Genomic DNA, 16,712 nt, shown 5'->3' with positions numbered 1-16,712 from the left:
TGTAAATGAGGCCACATAGCGGTCCTTAGTTAAATACATCGAACCAAAATTGATTTTTCTGCCATAAACTGCTCGAAAGTTGTGCTATGAGCCAGTCAAACCATTAAAATTCCAGGTGCCATCTCATCAATAATGGAAGTCTAGATCGTTAAGGTCAACTTCTAAGACTTCTGGGATCAAGTTTAGTTTAAGAAATGACACCAAGTTTGACATTATTTCACATGCACTAATTCATTAATTATTAAACACCTGGAATAATAACTACTCTCGGTCAATTTTCTGCATAGTGCAGACTCCACTTCTAGTTCTCTACCTGGTTTTACACGTCTGAAATTTCTTCCCTCTCAGTCTTTATATCCCCAAACCAAAGATAAGTATGAAATGAAGGTAATAAAATTGGAAAACATTATTATAATGTAATGTAATTGTCTCAAAGAGAGAGAGAGAGAGAGAGAGAGAGACAAGATTACAAGATTTTGAAGCTTGATCATCAGTTCTCTCAGTTTCAGTTTACTGTATAAATTGTATTAAATTATTAAAAGCCAAAACTTTAATGATTAGAATCGTGTGCCAGAAGGCAGCTGTAGAAAATGGAACACCCTTCATCAAAAGGAATCTGAAAATTCATTGTTCAAACATCTTGACCAGAATTTAGACAAACTTGTCACACAACACAACATAAACATTAAGAAGAAGAAGACGATGACTCGAATATAAACCCAGAACCCCAAAACAAAACCAACCACCTACACAAACACAATGACACCCCTCAAAATTCATCACTTCCTCCTTCTCATGTTCATCTTCTTCTTCTTCTTTTTGCTCCCATCTTCCCACGCCCAAACGCCACGTCAGATGAACAACACGGGCTTCACGTGCACGGGCACCCGCACCTGCGCCGCCTACGCCTTCTACCGCGCCTCCGCCCCCAACTTCCTGGACCTGGCCGCCGTGGGCGACCTCTTCGAGGTGAGCCGCCAAATGATCGCCACGCCGAGCAACATCTCCTCCGTGTCCTCCGCCCTGGTCGAAGACCAGCCCCTCTTCGTCCCCCTGAGCTGCTCCTGCAATCCTGTGAATGCCACCTTTGGTTCCCTCTCCTACGCCAACATCTCCTACACCATCCAACCCAACGACACCTTCTTCGTCGTCTCCACCTACAAGTTCAACAACCTCACCACCTACCCTTCCGTCGAAACCGTCAACCCTACCTTGGTCGCCACCAACCTCTCCATCGGCCAGGTCACCATCTTCCCTGTCTTCTGCAAATGCCCCGACACCAACAACACCAATTACATGATCTCCTACGTTGTGCAACCCGAGGACAACATCTCCTCCATTGCCTCAGCTTTTGGGGTTCAGGAACAAGCTATAATTGACGTCAACAACGACACGCTATATGACTACGACACCATTTTCATCCCTGTGGAGCAGCTTCCGTCTCTGTCGCAGCCTGCGGTGGCTCCGGCTGCGCCGCCTGGTGGGAATGGGACTGAGAGTGGGAGTGGGAGTGGCAGGGATAGGACGGGAACTGTTAGAGGGTTGGGGATTGGGTTGGGGGTCGTGGGGTTGTTGCTGGTGTTGGTGAGTGGGGTGTGGCTGTGGAGAGAGTTTGTGATGAAGAAGAGGCTGGGAGATGAGGATGAGGATGTGGAGGGAGGGAAGAAGAAGGTGTATTCGGGAGGGAAAGAGGGTCAGAAAGGTGGTTTGGATTTGAAACTGATGGCGAATGTATCGGATTGTTTGGACAAGTATAGGGTTTTTGATATTGAGGAACTGGTGGAGGCCACGGATGGGTTTGATGAAAGGTCCTTGATTGAAGGATCCGTTTACAAAGGGGAGATTGATGGGGAGCTCTTTGCCATCAAGAAGATGAAGTGGAATGCCTATGAGGAACTCAAGATCTTGCAGAAGGTAACCACTCACAACACCAATATCTCTTCCTTAGTCCTTTTCTCACATTCTTGCAGAACATCACTCGTTGTTTGTTCTTCATTTTCATCTGCCATCACTTTACAGAGTTTTAGGATCATTTGTGATTGGAATTTGGATTAAGGTGTGAAACTGAATTCTGTACATGTTTGAATTTAATTTCTCTGACAAAATTTGCATTGCTAATCACCTGAAAATTATGGTAAGCTTAAGTTTTGAGGAAGTTATTGTCTCTTTGTTTTAGAAAACTGTTATGAATTTTAAAAAACTTAATATTATGGTATTTGTTGTTGGATGAGAATAGAAAAAACGTTATGGGTATGAATTATTTTCTTTTAGAATTTAACTTCCATGCAACATAATCAGTCAAACTTTTTATTGATGTGTCTCTTAAGAAAAGTAATGAAAAGATCAATAACTTGTGCTAGTTCCTGGTGTTATTCTGGATACGGCAGAAGCAAATATGTAAGAACAGATTGAAATTTGAAACAGTCGATGATAAGGTTAGAGTCAAAAGAACTTTACTTTGAATAAAATAGGGTGGGAGTTAATGAATATCTTATGTTGATGATTTAATCAGATGATATTAAGTGAAGTGACTTGTCTGATGAGTAGTCAACCTGCCACTAATTTTTATAATTTAGCATAATCAAACCAAGGGAATAAACCTCTAGATACCCTGGAGATACAGAATTATTTTAATACTCGGAACAAAAATTGATCGGAATCTGGCTTGAGAATTAATGATTCTGTTGTTGCTGTGCGAACAAACCTTCATTTGTAAAGCAACTTGTCTGAATGGATTTGTAAAACTTTGTCAGACTTGATTTATGTTGGTGATTGTCCATGTTCATTATTTTCATGTTTGTATGTCAGAAACGCATCAATCTAGAGGAATAAAACAATAGTGGTTGACGGCATAGTTGCTTCTAGGTATTTAATAAAAGATGTTTCCAACTTTGTCATATTTTTCAGGTCAGGGTTAATTAATACTATTATAGAGTATGGTGTCAATGATTTAACTAAAAAGCAGCACGTCAGGTGCAGTTAAAAGCACAACGAAAGACAAAGTCGCCGCTTACCTTTTTGTCTCTATCCATTTCATGACAAATTGGTTAATACGTATTCCCATTTGAGCCCTTAGGTAGTGGTTGAATTTAGGTGGTTACATTTCTAATGAACAAGTATCAAAATAATAGTATAATAGGCTACTAAGTATCCATGTAAGAGTTTTAGCACTGGGTTGATTATATATGTGAAGCATGATTGATGCTTGAGTGGTTGATTAACAATGTGTGATTTTCTGTGTTGAAGGTAAACCATGGGAATCTGGTGAAGTTGGAGGGATTCTGCATAGACCAAGAAGAAGCAAACTGCTATCTAGTGTATGAATATGTGGAGAATGGATCTCTATACTCGTGGTTGCATGAGGAGAGAAAGGAAAAGTTGAACTGGAAAACAAGGCTAAGAATAGGCATTGACATTGCCAATGGCCTCCAATACATCCACGAGCACACAAGGCCACGAGTTGTGCACAAAGACATAAAGAGCAGCAACATTCTGTTGGACTACAACAAGAGAGCGAAAATTGCAAATTTTGGGCTTGCAAAGTCTGGAATGAATGCCATCACCATGCACATTGTGGGAACACAGGGCTACATTGCCCCTGAATATCTGGCTGATGGAGTGGTGTCCACAAAGATGGATGTGTTCTCTTTTGGTGTTGTGTTACTTGAACTAATTTCTGGGAAGGAAGCCATTGATAAGGAGGGAAATCTGTTGTGGGCAAGTGCTATGAGAACCTTTGAAGTGGAGAGTGAGCAAGAGAAGGCTAGGAGACTGAGGGAATGGATGGATAAGGACATTTTAAGGGAGACATGCTCAATGGAAAGTTTGATGGGTGTTCTCACTGTTGCAATTGCTTGCTTGCACAAAGACCAGTCAAAGAGGCCAAGCATAATGGACATTGTCTATGCACTCTGTAAAAGTGAAGATTTGGGCTTTGACATCTCAGATGATGGCCTTGGCTCACCACGGGTGGTGGCTAGGTAGATGGTTTCTGGTGCTCACTCATCTCATCTCTTTGGTTTTTGGTTAGAGAGACGTCTAGATTCACTACTGGAAATTTTTTGTGCTGTCCTTTGCTGAGCATTAAGATTAGTGTATTTTGAAGTAGAGGAACAAACAACGTAGAAAAATTCAGTAGAGAATCCAAATTTGTAAGAGAACCATGTGGATAATTTTATCCCAAGAAAACCATTTGGGTTTTTTGGTGATCTCTGGCTTTTGTAAACTTTTAGGTCTTCTTTTTGCCATGGATATGCTGACCACAGAAAAGGATTTAAGAGACCCTCAATAAGCATTAGGCATTTCTTCCTACATCCCATCCCATACAAATAGGCCTTTCTGAACAAAAATTTTACGAGGAAGAGAGAAATAATGGACTGTATATCACATGGTTAGGTAGGTTTGGACACATGCTGTAGAACCAACTACTTGTTTTTATACTGTAACAAGGTCGTGTAGTTATATGTATACATATTAAACTGGTGAATTAGTGTAATTTTGTGATACAGTGAAAAATGCAACATACGTAGTGTTCTACAATGTTTATTTTTTTTTTTCAGTATGTAGACATGTTCGTTAGCACAGTGCTTGGAATAGAAATCGGTTAAACATCATAGTTGAATCTCATCTTGCATCTCAGATCGGTCGGGAAATATGTTCTGAAACAGTAAGTTAATTCATGATAAAAGAAGGTTATCGAGCATAAAAACTAACTGTACTTTTATCTTTTAAAGGATTAAATAACAAACATAAAAAATTGTACCTTTAATTAAAAATAGAGAAAAATGTTTTTTTTTTCACCGGTTGCACCCGTTAACAACTCATTTTAGAGATATTTTGGTTATTAAAAAAGTTGTTTTTTGTATTTTTAAAGAATAAAATGATAGATATAAAATATGTGTAAAAAATTATTGAATGTCAAAATAATATATTTTAAAATAATCACACATGCATATAATAAGCCTTAAGCCTTTAACCGTAGATTGTCTTGACTATTAGGTAATCCTATTGGTATTAGATTATTTATTACGATATTTTGCCGATAATAAAGTCAATATATTACCGATGATAAGGTGATGATCAACCAAGAATAGAGATATGAGGTGGCATCGTCATAAAGTCGATGGTTGAGCAAGGATAAGTATAGGTGTAGAGTTGTATCTCTATAGAGTCGATGTCAGATAACAAACTAACCTCCTGGTAAGCTAAGATTAAGGAAATAATACTAACGAATATTATGTTATTATTATAGTTACATCAGTTATTATTTAGGTTGGTTGAGATTTAGGAAGATATTGATGATTATCTTTAACATTATTATGTATATATGTAATATTTATAACTGATTCATCTACTATAAATAAGAATATTACTCTCAGGAAAGATTGTTTTTGACCTAAGCAAGTCTTAAACTAGAATTAAAAATATTTCTTTCTTTTTGTTTTTAAGTTAAAAATTATTTGGCACTTTTCTTTACGAGAACATTAAGTAATCCTATTGGTATTAAATTTTTTATTACAATATGATTTTTAATAAAAAAGAATTAACTTCTTAACCAGTATTTTAAGCAATACCTTGTTTTATATTTCTTCAAATCTTACATACAAGTAAATTCAATAACCCCAAAAGAATTACATTCATAAAAAGAAGTTAGTAATATTTATATCGTATTTAACCCTGTCTTGCAACTTGATATAAAGAAATCAGAGTCTCATTAAAAGTAATTTTTAATTAAATGAAAACATTTTAAAGATAATTCCATTAAAAAAAAGTAAAGTCAGTGACTAATAAAAGTCAACAACACGTTCATATCTAAATTATTTTACAAAAACAAAATGATACTACTTTATTAAAAGTGATAACAATTTACGTTTAACTTTTCTTTTCTCAACAACAAGCTGTTATGTATTTTGTAGATTAATAAAATACGAAAAAAAATTAAAAATATATGATGATAATATGTTTAAAACTTAGGTGATAAAATTACAAAAATAATCATATATTTTAAACAAAATTTAAATATGAATTCATTGTATAAGGAAAACTTATCTAACTTTTTATTAACCAATCAAACAACGTCGTGTAACGGATCTTTCTTCAACAAACCTCTTCCATGTGCAAGAACACACTTTTAATTCATTCACACCACAATTCATTATCAAAAGAGACAAAATGGTTAATACAAAATTAATAATGTCTCTTTACGTATCAAACAGGTTCCAAGTAAAACATGTCAGCCACATTTTTTTTTCGAATAGATTATAACAATAATAAATTTTTCTGGATGATAAACTTATTCATTCTTGCACTAATTTTAGGTTTTAGAAATGTGAAGATTATAGTGATGAAATGATTGGTTCAGCTTTTCATTCATTATTTCCAGACAAACAGTATCTTCAGTAAATCTTGTCGCTTTCATGTTTCACGCCTCTTTTAAATTTAAACAAAAAATAATGTGAGAACAGTATAACATGTAATTATGTCTTTTTCTTTTCTTTACTAAATGAAATTCATTTAGGATTATTAGACAAGTAAGCTGTATTTATCTTTGGTAGATTTTTCAAAAGAAAAGTACGACATAAATTATAACAGCAAAAATTAGTGTGTCTCAATAAGGTAATTTAAAATAATAATTTATTTACATGTTACGCTTTTTTTCTTTGGGTTTTCCTCTTTTTATTTTTGTTCTTCTTCTCTTTCTTACACTTTCAACACTTCCTTTAGGAGTAAAACTCAGTTTGCCGCTCATCCCTATTTACAGTGTCTCTTTATCTATTGAATGTTGCTGCGTATAGGAGAGATTCATTGGCCAAAATTAGTTCTTTATATTTATCCCAAAAGTCATGGATCAAATTTAACTAATACATTTGTTTTTATTTACTAAATCATATTTGTTTTCTTTCTTTCTTTTTTGACATTAAGTTGTTTTTGACCTTGAGACTGCTTGATGTCAAAAACATTGTATGCTCACTGAAAATTAAAATTAACGGTTATATATATATATATATATATATATATATATATATATATATATATATATATATATTTAATTTTTTAATTTTCAGTGAAAATTGAAATTAATTTTTTATCTTTGATCCGATGTAGTCTCATAATTTTAGAAATGTGTGAATTTAGTTCTTTTAACCAATTTTTGTTAAGTTTATTTAACGTTTCAAACTTGTTTCATTATATTTTCTTAGCTAACATGGTGTCAAACAGTGTAAACAATTCAAATATTATCATGAAATACATTTAAAACATCAAATAAACTCGACAAAATTTGGTTAAAATGATTAAATTTATGCACTTCTAATTTTTGGAAACTAAATTTGACCAAAGTTTTGAATTGGAACTAATTTCAATTGACTAAGTTAAGGAACAAAAAACATATTTAACCCTCAAATTAATTGAAATGCCACCTTCTTCATGTCCAAAGTTATTCATGACACCAAATGGATTTGCACTTTGCCAAATAAAACTCGATAATGGTTATCCAACTTGTCTCGACTCAACTAACTCAGACTCCCTTAACTTAACCAGGTCGAGGCAAACTTGGCTTGAACTAGCTTGACTTAGTCTTGAACGGCCTATGAAGAATAACTTGTGCCTAGCCCAACTCAATTGAGTGTGGGTTGACTTCCACTTAAATGAACGTGGACCCATTCTGACTTCACTAAATATGGGTTTGCCTCAACTCATCTTGACTTTGGCCCAAGTTGACTCAGCTAAATTCACCTTGTATGACCAACTCAACTCAACTTGACCAGGTTTCAATTGACTTGACTAGGTATGGCTAATTCAAAATGATTCGAGCTTGGGAAAACTCGGCTCGATATGGAACAACTTGGTCTCGAACGAACTAGGTCAGATTTGGTTTTAATCAAACTAGGACCAACCTGGGCCTAGCCCAACTACATTGAACATGGGTTGACTCATACTTGAATGAACATGGACCTGTCCCAACTTGATTAAATGTTGGATTTGCTAAAATTGGCTTAACCTGGGTTTAAACTAACTTTACTTGACATGTGCCTGAACTAACTCAACTTGACTTGGATTTGAGTTGACTCAACTTAGCCTATGCCAAGGCAAACTTGACTTGACCTAGCATCGATCCAATTTTTCTTGATATGTGTCTAGTCAACTCAACTTAACTAGGACCCAGGCTACTCGGCTCAAGTTAGATTCAGATTGACTTGACTCGACCTGATCCAAACTTGGCTTGACTTTTACTTAAAAGGACCAGACCTGACTTTGGATAAGCCTAACTTAGTGTTGTCTTACTTGGACCTGACCCGGTTTAAGCTTTTATGATATGAAAATAATATTTAACATAAATTCAAAAAAAGTTTTACAAAAATAAAATAAAACTTTCTTGAAAACTCTAACATCAATCAAGTTCGACTACAAAATATTATCAAAATTAATATTTTTGTAGTTCTTAATAATTATTTGACACTTAAAAAGTTTTTTGAATTTGATAGTAATTAAAATATTTTATACAAACAAACAAATTAAAATTCCATAAATTTAAATTGTCTTATTTAAATAAAATATTTAAAAATAAAATAACTTAAAATTAGAAGGATTCAAATTTAATGCATTCAAATGTCTTATAAATTATAAAATTTCCAAGGTAAATAAATTTTAGGTTTAGGGTATATAAATTTATAAGATTAAGCATGATATTTTGTATATTATGGATTTCTTAGCTTGTATGGTCATTATATTTTTGTTGATAAAATGGTGTGAAGATTAATTATTTTGCCGACAACCAGCTAACCTCTCTACATGCTTACCTAATTTATATCCATAGACTAACCCAATTCCTTTTTCATAACAAATTTGGTTTGATTTGACTTACAACTCATTCCACGATGCGTATGTGGGATTATTGGTGATGATAAGACCAATTAATATTATTACCACGATTTTCTCTTTGATTATTATTGGAAGATTATGAACAAAGGTTTCAAATTTTTATAACAATATATATAACATGCTTTCTGTGACAACTCCCGATTTTCAGTTCATACCATCTGTGTAGGATTCAATCTTGACGCATTCTGTTTTAATAAATATAATCAACTTTGTAAATTTAGTTTCAGTTGAAATTAATTTTGAAATTAAGCGGCTCATATTTAATTTGTTTTTAAATAAAAACAAATAACAATAAAATTCAGTATCAATTTTTGAATAATAATTTGTGAACATTAAAATGTTGTTTACAACGTAGGAGAAAGAAAGAGTGTGTTTGATTCTGATGATTTTCTAACGCAAAATCAGTTTACTACGTGTTTTCAGGAATGTAAAATCATCTTCTCAAAAGCCAATTAAACATAACACTAACCTAGCTAAAACCACATTAACAACTTTTTGATCATCCACCAAATTTAAAGAAGCACATCCTTAGTTAATTTTGTGTCCATTGAATAACAAAACATTGCATGAATATTTGATGTATTACCCTGTGTTTGTGTGTGTGATAAAAAAAGAAGAAAAAAAAAGAAAAACTTTGATGAACAGATCAATCCCTTTTATCTCTCTTGTTCACCAACCAACTTGGTTTAAGGCAAATTTGTATGAGGTTGCTCATTGAAAGGGTTCAATGGAAGCAACAACATGTAGCACCTCATCACAGATCGTTCTAAAATAACCAGAAATATATATCAACAAAACTTGTAGATAGACAGAGTTTTCCATCTCCCTACTTTAGATTTCAACTCAGATTGGCATGCATTGATTCAACATCTCTTAGTTCCAAAATCCAAGCTGAAAGAATGATTTTCCTCATCACGGCCATAGTAATTTAGTTGTTTCATTCTCATACACCACAACCCAGCCCTCTTGCTTCCGAGCCTTTCATGATTCGTAGCCTTTTGCAAGAAGTCATAAACATGCTGCAGAAAAATAAAATAAGTTTATCAGAAAAAAAAAAAAAAAACAAATCGTGTTGCCCTAAGATGAAACTTACTTACAAATAAGTAGAAATATGATTTTCTCAAAAGTTTAAATGAGAAAGTTTCATTTCTGGAAAAATATATTCTTATTTTCTTCGTCTGAAACATTTACACAAACAGCATAGAGACAACACACCAGACACATGAACAAAAGAGAGTGGGGGAACTTACTCCCATGGAACATCTCCAACTAGCATCCAGTCACCATCCTTGTCTTCATATGTAGGAGCATATTCAGACCCCTTATAACCCTCTCTTTCAGAGTACTCACCTGATCCAACAAAACCCAGTTCAGGTTATTTTCATTCAAGCTTGTCTCATTCACCACACCACAACACAACAACAAAAGAAGACAACAATGAAAATTGGTGTCTCACCTATGGCCAACTTGAACATGGTTTCTAAAGCTTTGAGTAGTTCAGGATATCCCCTGTAGACTTTCAAGTCAATCTTTCTGAGGTAAGGTGCTCCATCCATGCTCACTTTCACAAAGATCCCATCCCCCTCACCCTCCACACTGTTCTTCCTGTAGGATCTGATTGGTGGCCACCCTACTATCTTTGCCCTGCAATCCCAATAATAAGCACATTCAATCCATTAACTCAAAACTCAGATCCAAACAACACAACAAAAGTTCTTAACAAACCAATTCCAACCTATTCTTCTATTTCTTCATGTTTTAAATACAAAAGAACTATAACAATTTCATACTTATCACAGAAAGATTAGCAGAAACGGCAGATTCAGAGTTATGAAAAAAAAGGAGCATGAGCATGATTCTTGAAAGGTAATTTGGTTAACATACTTGGGTGGAGGGGCTGAAACAGTCTCCACGTGTTGTTGGTGATGTGAGGCCTTGGAAATGGAAACAGAGTCTTGAGAAGTTTCACGCACTTGCCTTTTGTTGTTTCTGATAACAACATGTGTATGCAGGTTCTTGTCTTCCTTTTCCTCTGTCCCTGGCAACCCTAATCTAAGTTCCGTTGCCTTGAGGTTCAGATCACTCTCAAATACCACTCTGCTTTCCATCTTTCTCTGTGATCACAATTTCCCACCACCAAAATATATTCCAAATCTTAATACTCTTTGCAAGTTGCAGCCTTCAGAGTTGCAGTGCCAGTATGTAAATGTAAGAAAGTTGAAATTGGAAGCCTATTTTATAGCAAAGTTGGAATAAAGGATGTGTGGTCGTGGGGGTGCATTGTTTTTTTCTAAAGAAAAAGACTAGTACCGAATTTTTATATATCTTATTTAACTAATCTAATTTTTAAACGAGAAAAAAAAATTAATAGGTTTTTTCTTTCACGATTATCAAAAGAAAATCAAATTTGTTGTTAAGAAATAAAAAGAAAAATTAAGATTAGACTCAATGAGATGTAAAAAAACGTTATACAACTTAGAAAATGTGTTTTTCTTTTTCTTTTTCAACATAACGTGTCGGTAGCAGTCACAGAGGCTTTAAAGGAACATGTCCCCCTAGTTGGAGGACAAACGTGGGACACACTCACCCACCCTTTGGTCGGGTTGGGAGTGGATGGACGGTTGCGATGTGTTCGGGGGACAAATCGGAATAAGGAGCGTTGATTTGAAGGAAGCAGCGCATGTGAATGGAGGGACCTTTGTGAGGGTTGGTCATCGTGCGGTAAGAACCACTCATGTGGGGCTGCTAATAGTCTGCTATATCCCTAAAATAATATATATAAAACATAAATCCCTATTTTAATTTTAAAATTAAAAAATCGACTTAGTTTCAAATGTGTGTATATAGATGCTAGGATTTTTAGCTTTTGGGTTTATAACATAATATCAAAATAATAAATATAATTATAAAATATTTTCACAAAATTTAAGATAATATAATAGTAGATGACAAAATTAAGGCCTATTACTACAGTCTGGAGGGTTAAAATTTGTAGCTACAAATATTAAGTTTTTATGAGAAATCTAAACACTTTGCTTAGGAAAAAAATGTGAAATCATAGTTTATATATATATATATATATATATATATATATATATATATATATATATATATATATATATATTCATGCATCATAGGTTCATGACCCTTTTCCAACTTGAGCCTCCAAATGTATAAGGCAAAGTTTGGAATAAGCTAACAAAATATTTTAAAAGCTAGCAGATGCTACAACCCAATGTTACTTTTTGAGATTAATAGTTACTAAAATGAAACTGTTATTAATTAGGTGATCCAAGTTTTGATTTATAATTTTCTTTTATACCTTAAAAAGTTAGAAATGATTATGCTTTCTCTTACTGAAATGGATAATTTTGATAGAACATTTTTTAATAAATTTTAAAACTAGTTTTTTATCTCTATCATTATTTAATATATATATATATATATATATATATATATATATATATATGTATAATTCAATATGTGTATCTTAAAAAAAAAAAAACTATACATGTCACATATACACTAGTCAATAAAATGGTTTCTTGACCAATTATTTAATTTTTTTTGACAAATATCACGTCGTATTGTTATATAATATTAGAGATAAATCAACGATTTTGACATTAAAAAAATTTAATTTTTTTTAAATCAAAATTAAAATTGCTTACTTTTAACCATTTTAAAAATATTAACTTCTAAATTATTTAAGTCTGTATGAATCCAAAATAAGTTATCACCCCTGGCAATGGGAACATAACGGGAGTGAGTACTTAACATTTAGAAAATTAATATTTTTATAACCAAAATAACTATTTGACATTATATTATAATAATACGATAATATAACAAAATTCTTGAAGAAATTCAATTGAGCGAAAAAACTATTGAAACCAAAACGAATTGAATGTGTAATAAAGGACCAAATTACAAGCCTATAACACTTGGAGTTTTTGCATGTGTTGGTTATATTTATTTCTTTAGTTTTTTAATAAGCATAATTATTACTAATTCCTTATGATATTTTAGGTTTTATAACATAAAATTATTTCATTTTAAATGAAATATAAGAAGAGAAAAAAATAATTTTTTTATAAAGTGAAATACTAATTCTAATTAGAGGTCAGTAACTATATATTTTGATTGTGTGATGTAATTAATAATTTTGTTAAATTCCTTTTAAAAAATAGAGCGTATTAAAATAATACTTATTGAATTTAATAAATTTAGTTGGTTAAGTGATGATGATTTGAAAATTGTTATATAGTATACTGTAATGCTTGTTGTTTTCATTGCTTATATTTATTTTTATCTTTTATAAATGGATTTATTAATAATTATTTATAATGTTTAAGATTTTGTAACGTGTCGATTTAAATAAAATTATATAATTCTAAATGAGATAAAAAGAAGAGATTTTTTTTTCTAATGGAGTGATTACTAATTCTAAATAGAGATAAGTAATCATATATTTTTATTGCGTGATGTAATTGACAATATTATTCACTTCACTTTTAAAACAATCCATGTTTATATTTAAATAAAAATATGTAATAAAATATATTTTTATTATTTTTCTGGTCATATTATTCGTTAAATGTAAATATTATTTAATTTAAAGTATTTATTGTAATTTTTTAATATTACGAATAAAGGTATATGTTATATAAGGGAGATCTCACAAGTAGAAGGCAGATTAAGAGCATTAATTCTAAGGAAGCATACCATGTGAATGGAAAAGCTAGGGCATAGAATATATTAATTGAATTAAACTATTTGAATTAAATTGTATAATGATTTCAATAAACTTAATTGTTCTGTGGTTTAAGTAGATTAAGCAAAAGTTAATTACTCTAAATTGTGGTTTTCATTTGGTTACGCAGTCTCTCATATTTTGAATTTTGAAGTTGAATTGCGATTGTATAGAGAAGAAAGTAGCATAGGGAATCATAGTTGGCATCTGATGGGATGATGATAGTCGCTGTCATGATGTTGGAACCACATGCCGTGATGTATTTGGTTGGTTATTAATTAAGTATCGTCATTTCCCAAACTCCTATCGGATAACATTTTTTCTTTTTCAATTTCTCAAACAAACATATTTTGTTGGCGTTTCATGATTTAATTATACTAAGATAAAAAAAAAATCAATAAATATATATATATATATCCTTAATTAATAATTTTTAACTAACCCATAAATATTTTTCTTTATAAAATTTAATTACTTAGAAATATTATTTTTTATTTTTCGTTATACTTTTTTCTATTTTTTCTCTTCTTCTTTTATGATTCAATGAGATTTATTTACAGAAATTCTTTGGTACTAAAGTTAATAAGATATAAATGAGATGAGAAAACAAAAATCTTAATGTAAAACTGATGAGATCCAAATTTTTATATAAGATAATTTTAGTGTGTTTAACATCGTACAAAAAACATAAAGTTTAGCGAATATATATATATATATATATATATATATATATAAAGTTATTTGAGTTATGTCATAAGTCATGAGTGGTTTAGTAATTTAAATGAGACGGAATGAATATTAGAATGGGTAAGGGACAAGGACGGGATGGGTATGTACATCTCCATGTCTGCTCCATACTCAATTGAAAAAAATGGATATTACATATATTGAGTCAATACGAGGATTTTCCATAAAAATAAAGACAAGTTTGGATAATACTCACGAAGTAAGTTTATTTGACATCCTTATTTTCAAGACTAAATGAGAAATTATCATATCTTAAGACACATCTAAGCCCATAACAAACTCTATATATAGAATCTAAACTAAGGAAATAACAAAAAAAATTGTTAAAACAAACAAGCTTAATAAATGTTTGCACTAAATGCTCGCATCACTATAAGACGATCTTTAGCTCCCTTCCACTAGATCACCTTTTATTCCTTTCCATAAGACAAATTCACTCTCTAACTTAGTTTTTTAGTACATAATTTGTTGCACATGATTTAGAGTCATTCCTCACAATTCTCCACCTAAATTCCAAATAATCGAAGAGTTCTTAGAATTATCTTCCTTTGTCTCAAATGAAAAATTAATTTTCCTTAAGCACCATCTGAACATCGATCCTTGCATGAATTTCATCAATACATGTGCATAATTCTCTCTCGAGACAATTTTCTAGTTTCTTTCTCCTTAGTTTTAATAATGCCTCGTACGAAGTGCAATTTAACATTCATGTGCTTTGTCCTCTCTTAGTAAATTTGATGATCAACTGTATGAATGACACTTGATTATCATGATAAATAGTCACACGATCCTACACAATTTCTACTCTCCAGTCATCCCGTTCAACCATAAGGCTTCATTTACCCCCTTTGTGAGCATGATATACTCTGCTTGGATAATAGATAAAGCCAACACTGATTGCAAATTGGATTTATAACAAGCTACAATTCCAAACCATGTAAAAAAATTCATAGAAAGGGACCTTTTGGTATAAAAATTCTCTATATAATTAACATCTACAAACCCCTTAACATTAGCTTTATCATGGGTAGATTGTTAATATAATATACTAAAGGATATTATCCAATTTAGATACATCAATACCCACTTCTAAGCCTCCTAATGAGCATGTCCATGATCTTTCATGTACATACTAACCACACTAATAACATGAGCCATATTTGATCTCCTACAGACCATCCATACATGATGCTTCCTACTTCATTAGCATATTAAGCAACCTTCACCTCCCTCCTTTCCTTCTTTGTACTAGGAGCTTGGACAATTGAGAACTTTGTGTAGTGTCCCAAAGTTGTTTATACAATTTTAAATTTATATCTCCTAAGCCTTTCAATCACCTTTTGTAAGTTTTCCTACTGAGACATACACAATATCTCAACTGTTTGATCCCTTTTATATCTTCAGCCCCAATATACGCCTCGTGAGACTAAGATCCTTCATTTCAAACTTCAAGGTCAATTTTTCTTCAAGTTCCTCCAACTCATTTTATGACTTTTTGTAAGAATATTATTTACATATAAAAGCAAGAACACCACATACTTTTCTTCTCTTTTAAGGATGTAGGCTATCATAACCACTCATTCAGAACCATATCTACCTTAGGAAGTCATCAAATCTTTTATATACTACATTGGACTCTATTTCAAGCCATATAATTATTTCTTCAAGAGACACACATTCCCTTCCTTCTCAATAAATTCTTCATATAGTTGCATGTAGACGATTTACTTTAAGATTTCATGTAGAAAAATTATCTTTACGTGTCTTTTTGTTTCAACACCAAATTGTACTAGTTAATAATAAACATCAATATCCTTTTTGAATATTATTTTACCATAATTGAAAATATCTCCTTATAGAATACCTCCTCTACTTATGTAAAACTTTTGGCACCAATCCAACCTTGAACCTCTATCTCACTACAATTGGTTATTCCTCTTCAATGGAAGCCAATACTAACATTTTGCACCTTTTATAGCCTTCAATAAGCTTTTAGGCTTTGAACGGTCTATCTTCCCGGCCATTATCAAAGCATAACTAATAAGTTCAACGTATCCAAACCTCCATGTATGTTTGATTGTTCTCCCTCTCTATCATGCGTAAGGTAAAAGTCGGAGTCAAAAATGAATACAACTGTGGGAGAATTCACCCCTTCTAATTTTCCATAATTATAATCTTCATCACTATCATCTATATACAATTAAACAATTACAAAGAATAAAATCGAAGAAAAAAAATCTTAATTACATTAATTGAACAACCCTTAAAAAATCAAATTCTAATTAAAAGTATAAATAATTGTTTCCTTACGAAAATTGTTGATGTTTACACT

General features: G+C 32.1%; 2 protein-coding genes across 2 annotated transcripts; one reads left to right on the top strand and one right to left on the bottom strand.

Moving 5' to 3' along the window:
• Positions 1–573: 573 nt before the first annotated feature.
• Positions 574–4,539, top strand: LOC114191666 (serine/threonine receptor-like kinase NFP). Its single transcript, XM_028080998.1, has 2 exons — positions 574–1,914; positions 3,247–4,539. The coding sequence occupies exons 1-2, from the start codon at positions 760–762 to the stop codon at positions 3,982–3,984; spliced, it is 1,893 nt and encodes a 630-aa protein (XP_027936799.1). The 5' UTR covers positions 574–759; the 3' UTR covers positions 3,985–4,539.
• Positions 4,540–9,391: 4,852 nt separating this feature from the next.
• Positions 9,392–11,103, bottom strand: LOC114189923 (auxin-induced protein 22B). Its single transcript, XM_028078650.1, has 4 exons — positions 10,765–11,103; positions 10,337–10,524; positions 10,131–10,230; positions 9,392–9,899 (listed from the first exon to the last, which is right to left on the bottom strand). The coding sequence occupies exons 1-4, from the start codon at positions 10,986–10,988 to the stop codon at positions 9,824–9,826; spliced, it is 588 nt and encodes a 195-aa protein (XP_027934451.1). The 5' UTR covers positions 10,989–11,103; the 3' UTR covers positions 9,392–9,823.
• Positions 11,104–16,712: the final 5,609 nt, after the last annotated feature.

The sequence above is a fragment of the Vigna unguiculata genome, chromosome 7, assembly GCF_004118075.2.
Source record: "Vigna unguiculata cultivar IT97K-499-35 chromosome 7, ASM411807v1, whole genome shotgun sequence".
Classification (NCBI taxonomy): domain Eukaryota; kingdom Viridiplantae; phylum Streptophyta; class Magnoliopsida; order Fabales; family Fabaceae; genus Vigna; species Vigna unguiculata.
Note: the sequence above shows the minus strand (reverse complement) of the source record. Positions and strands in the feature narration are given on the sequence as shown.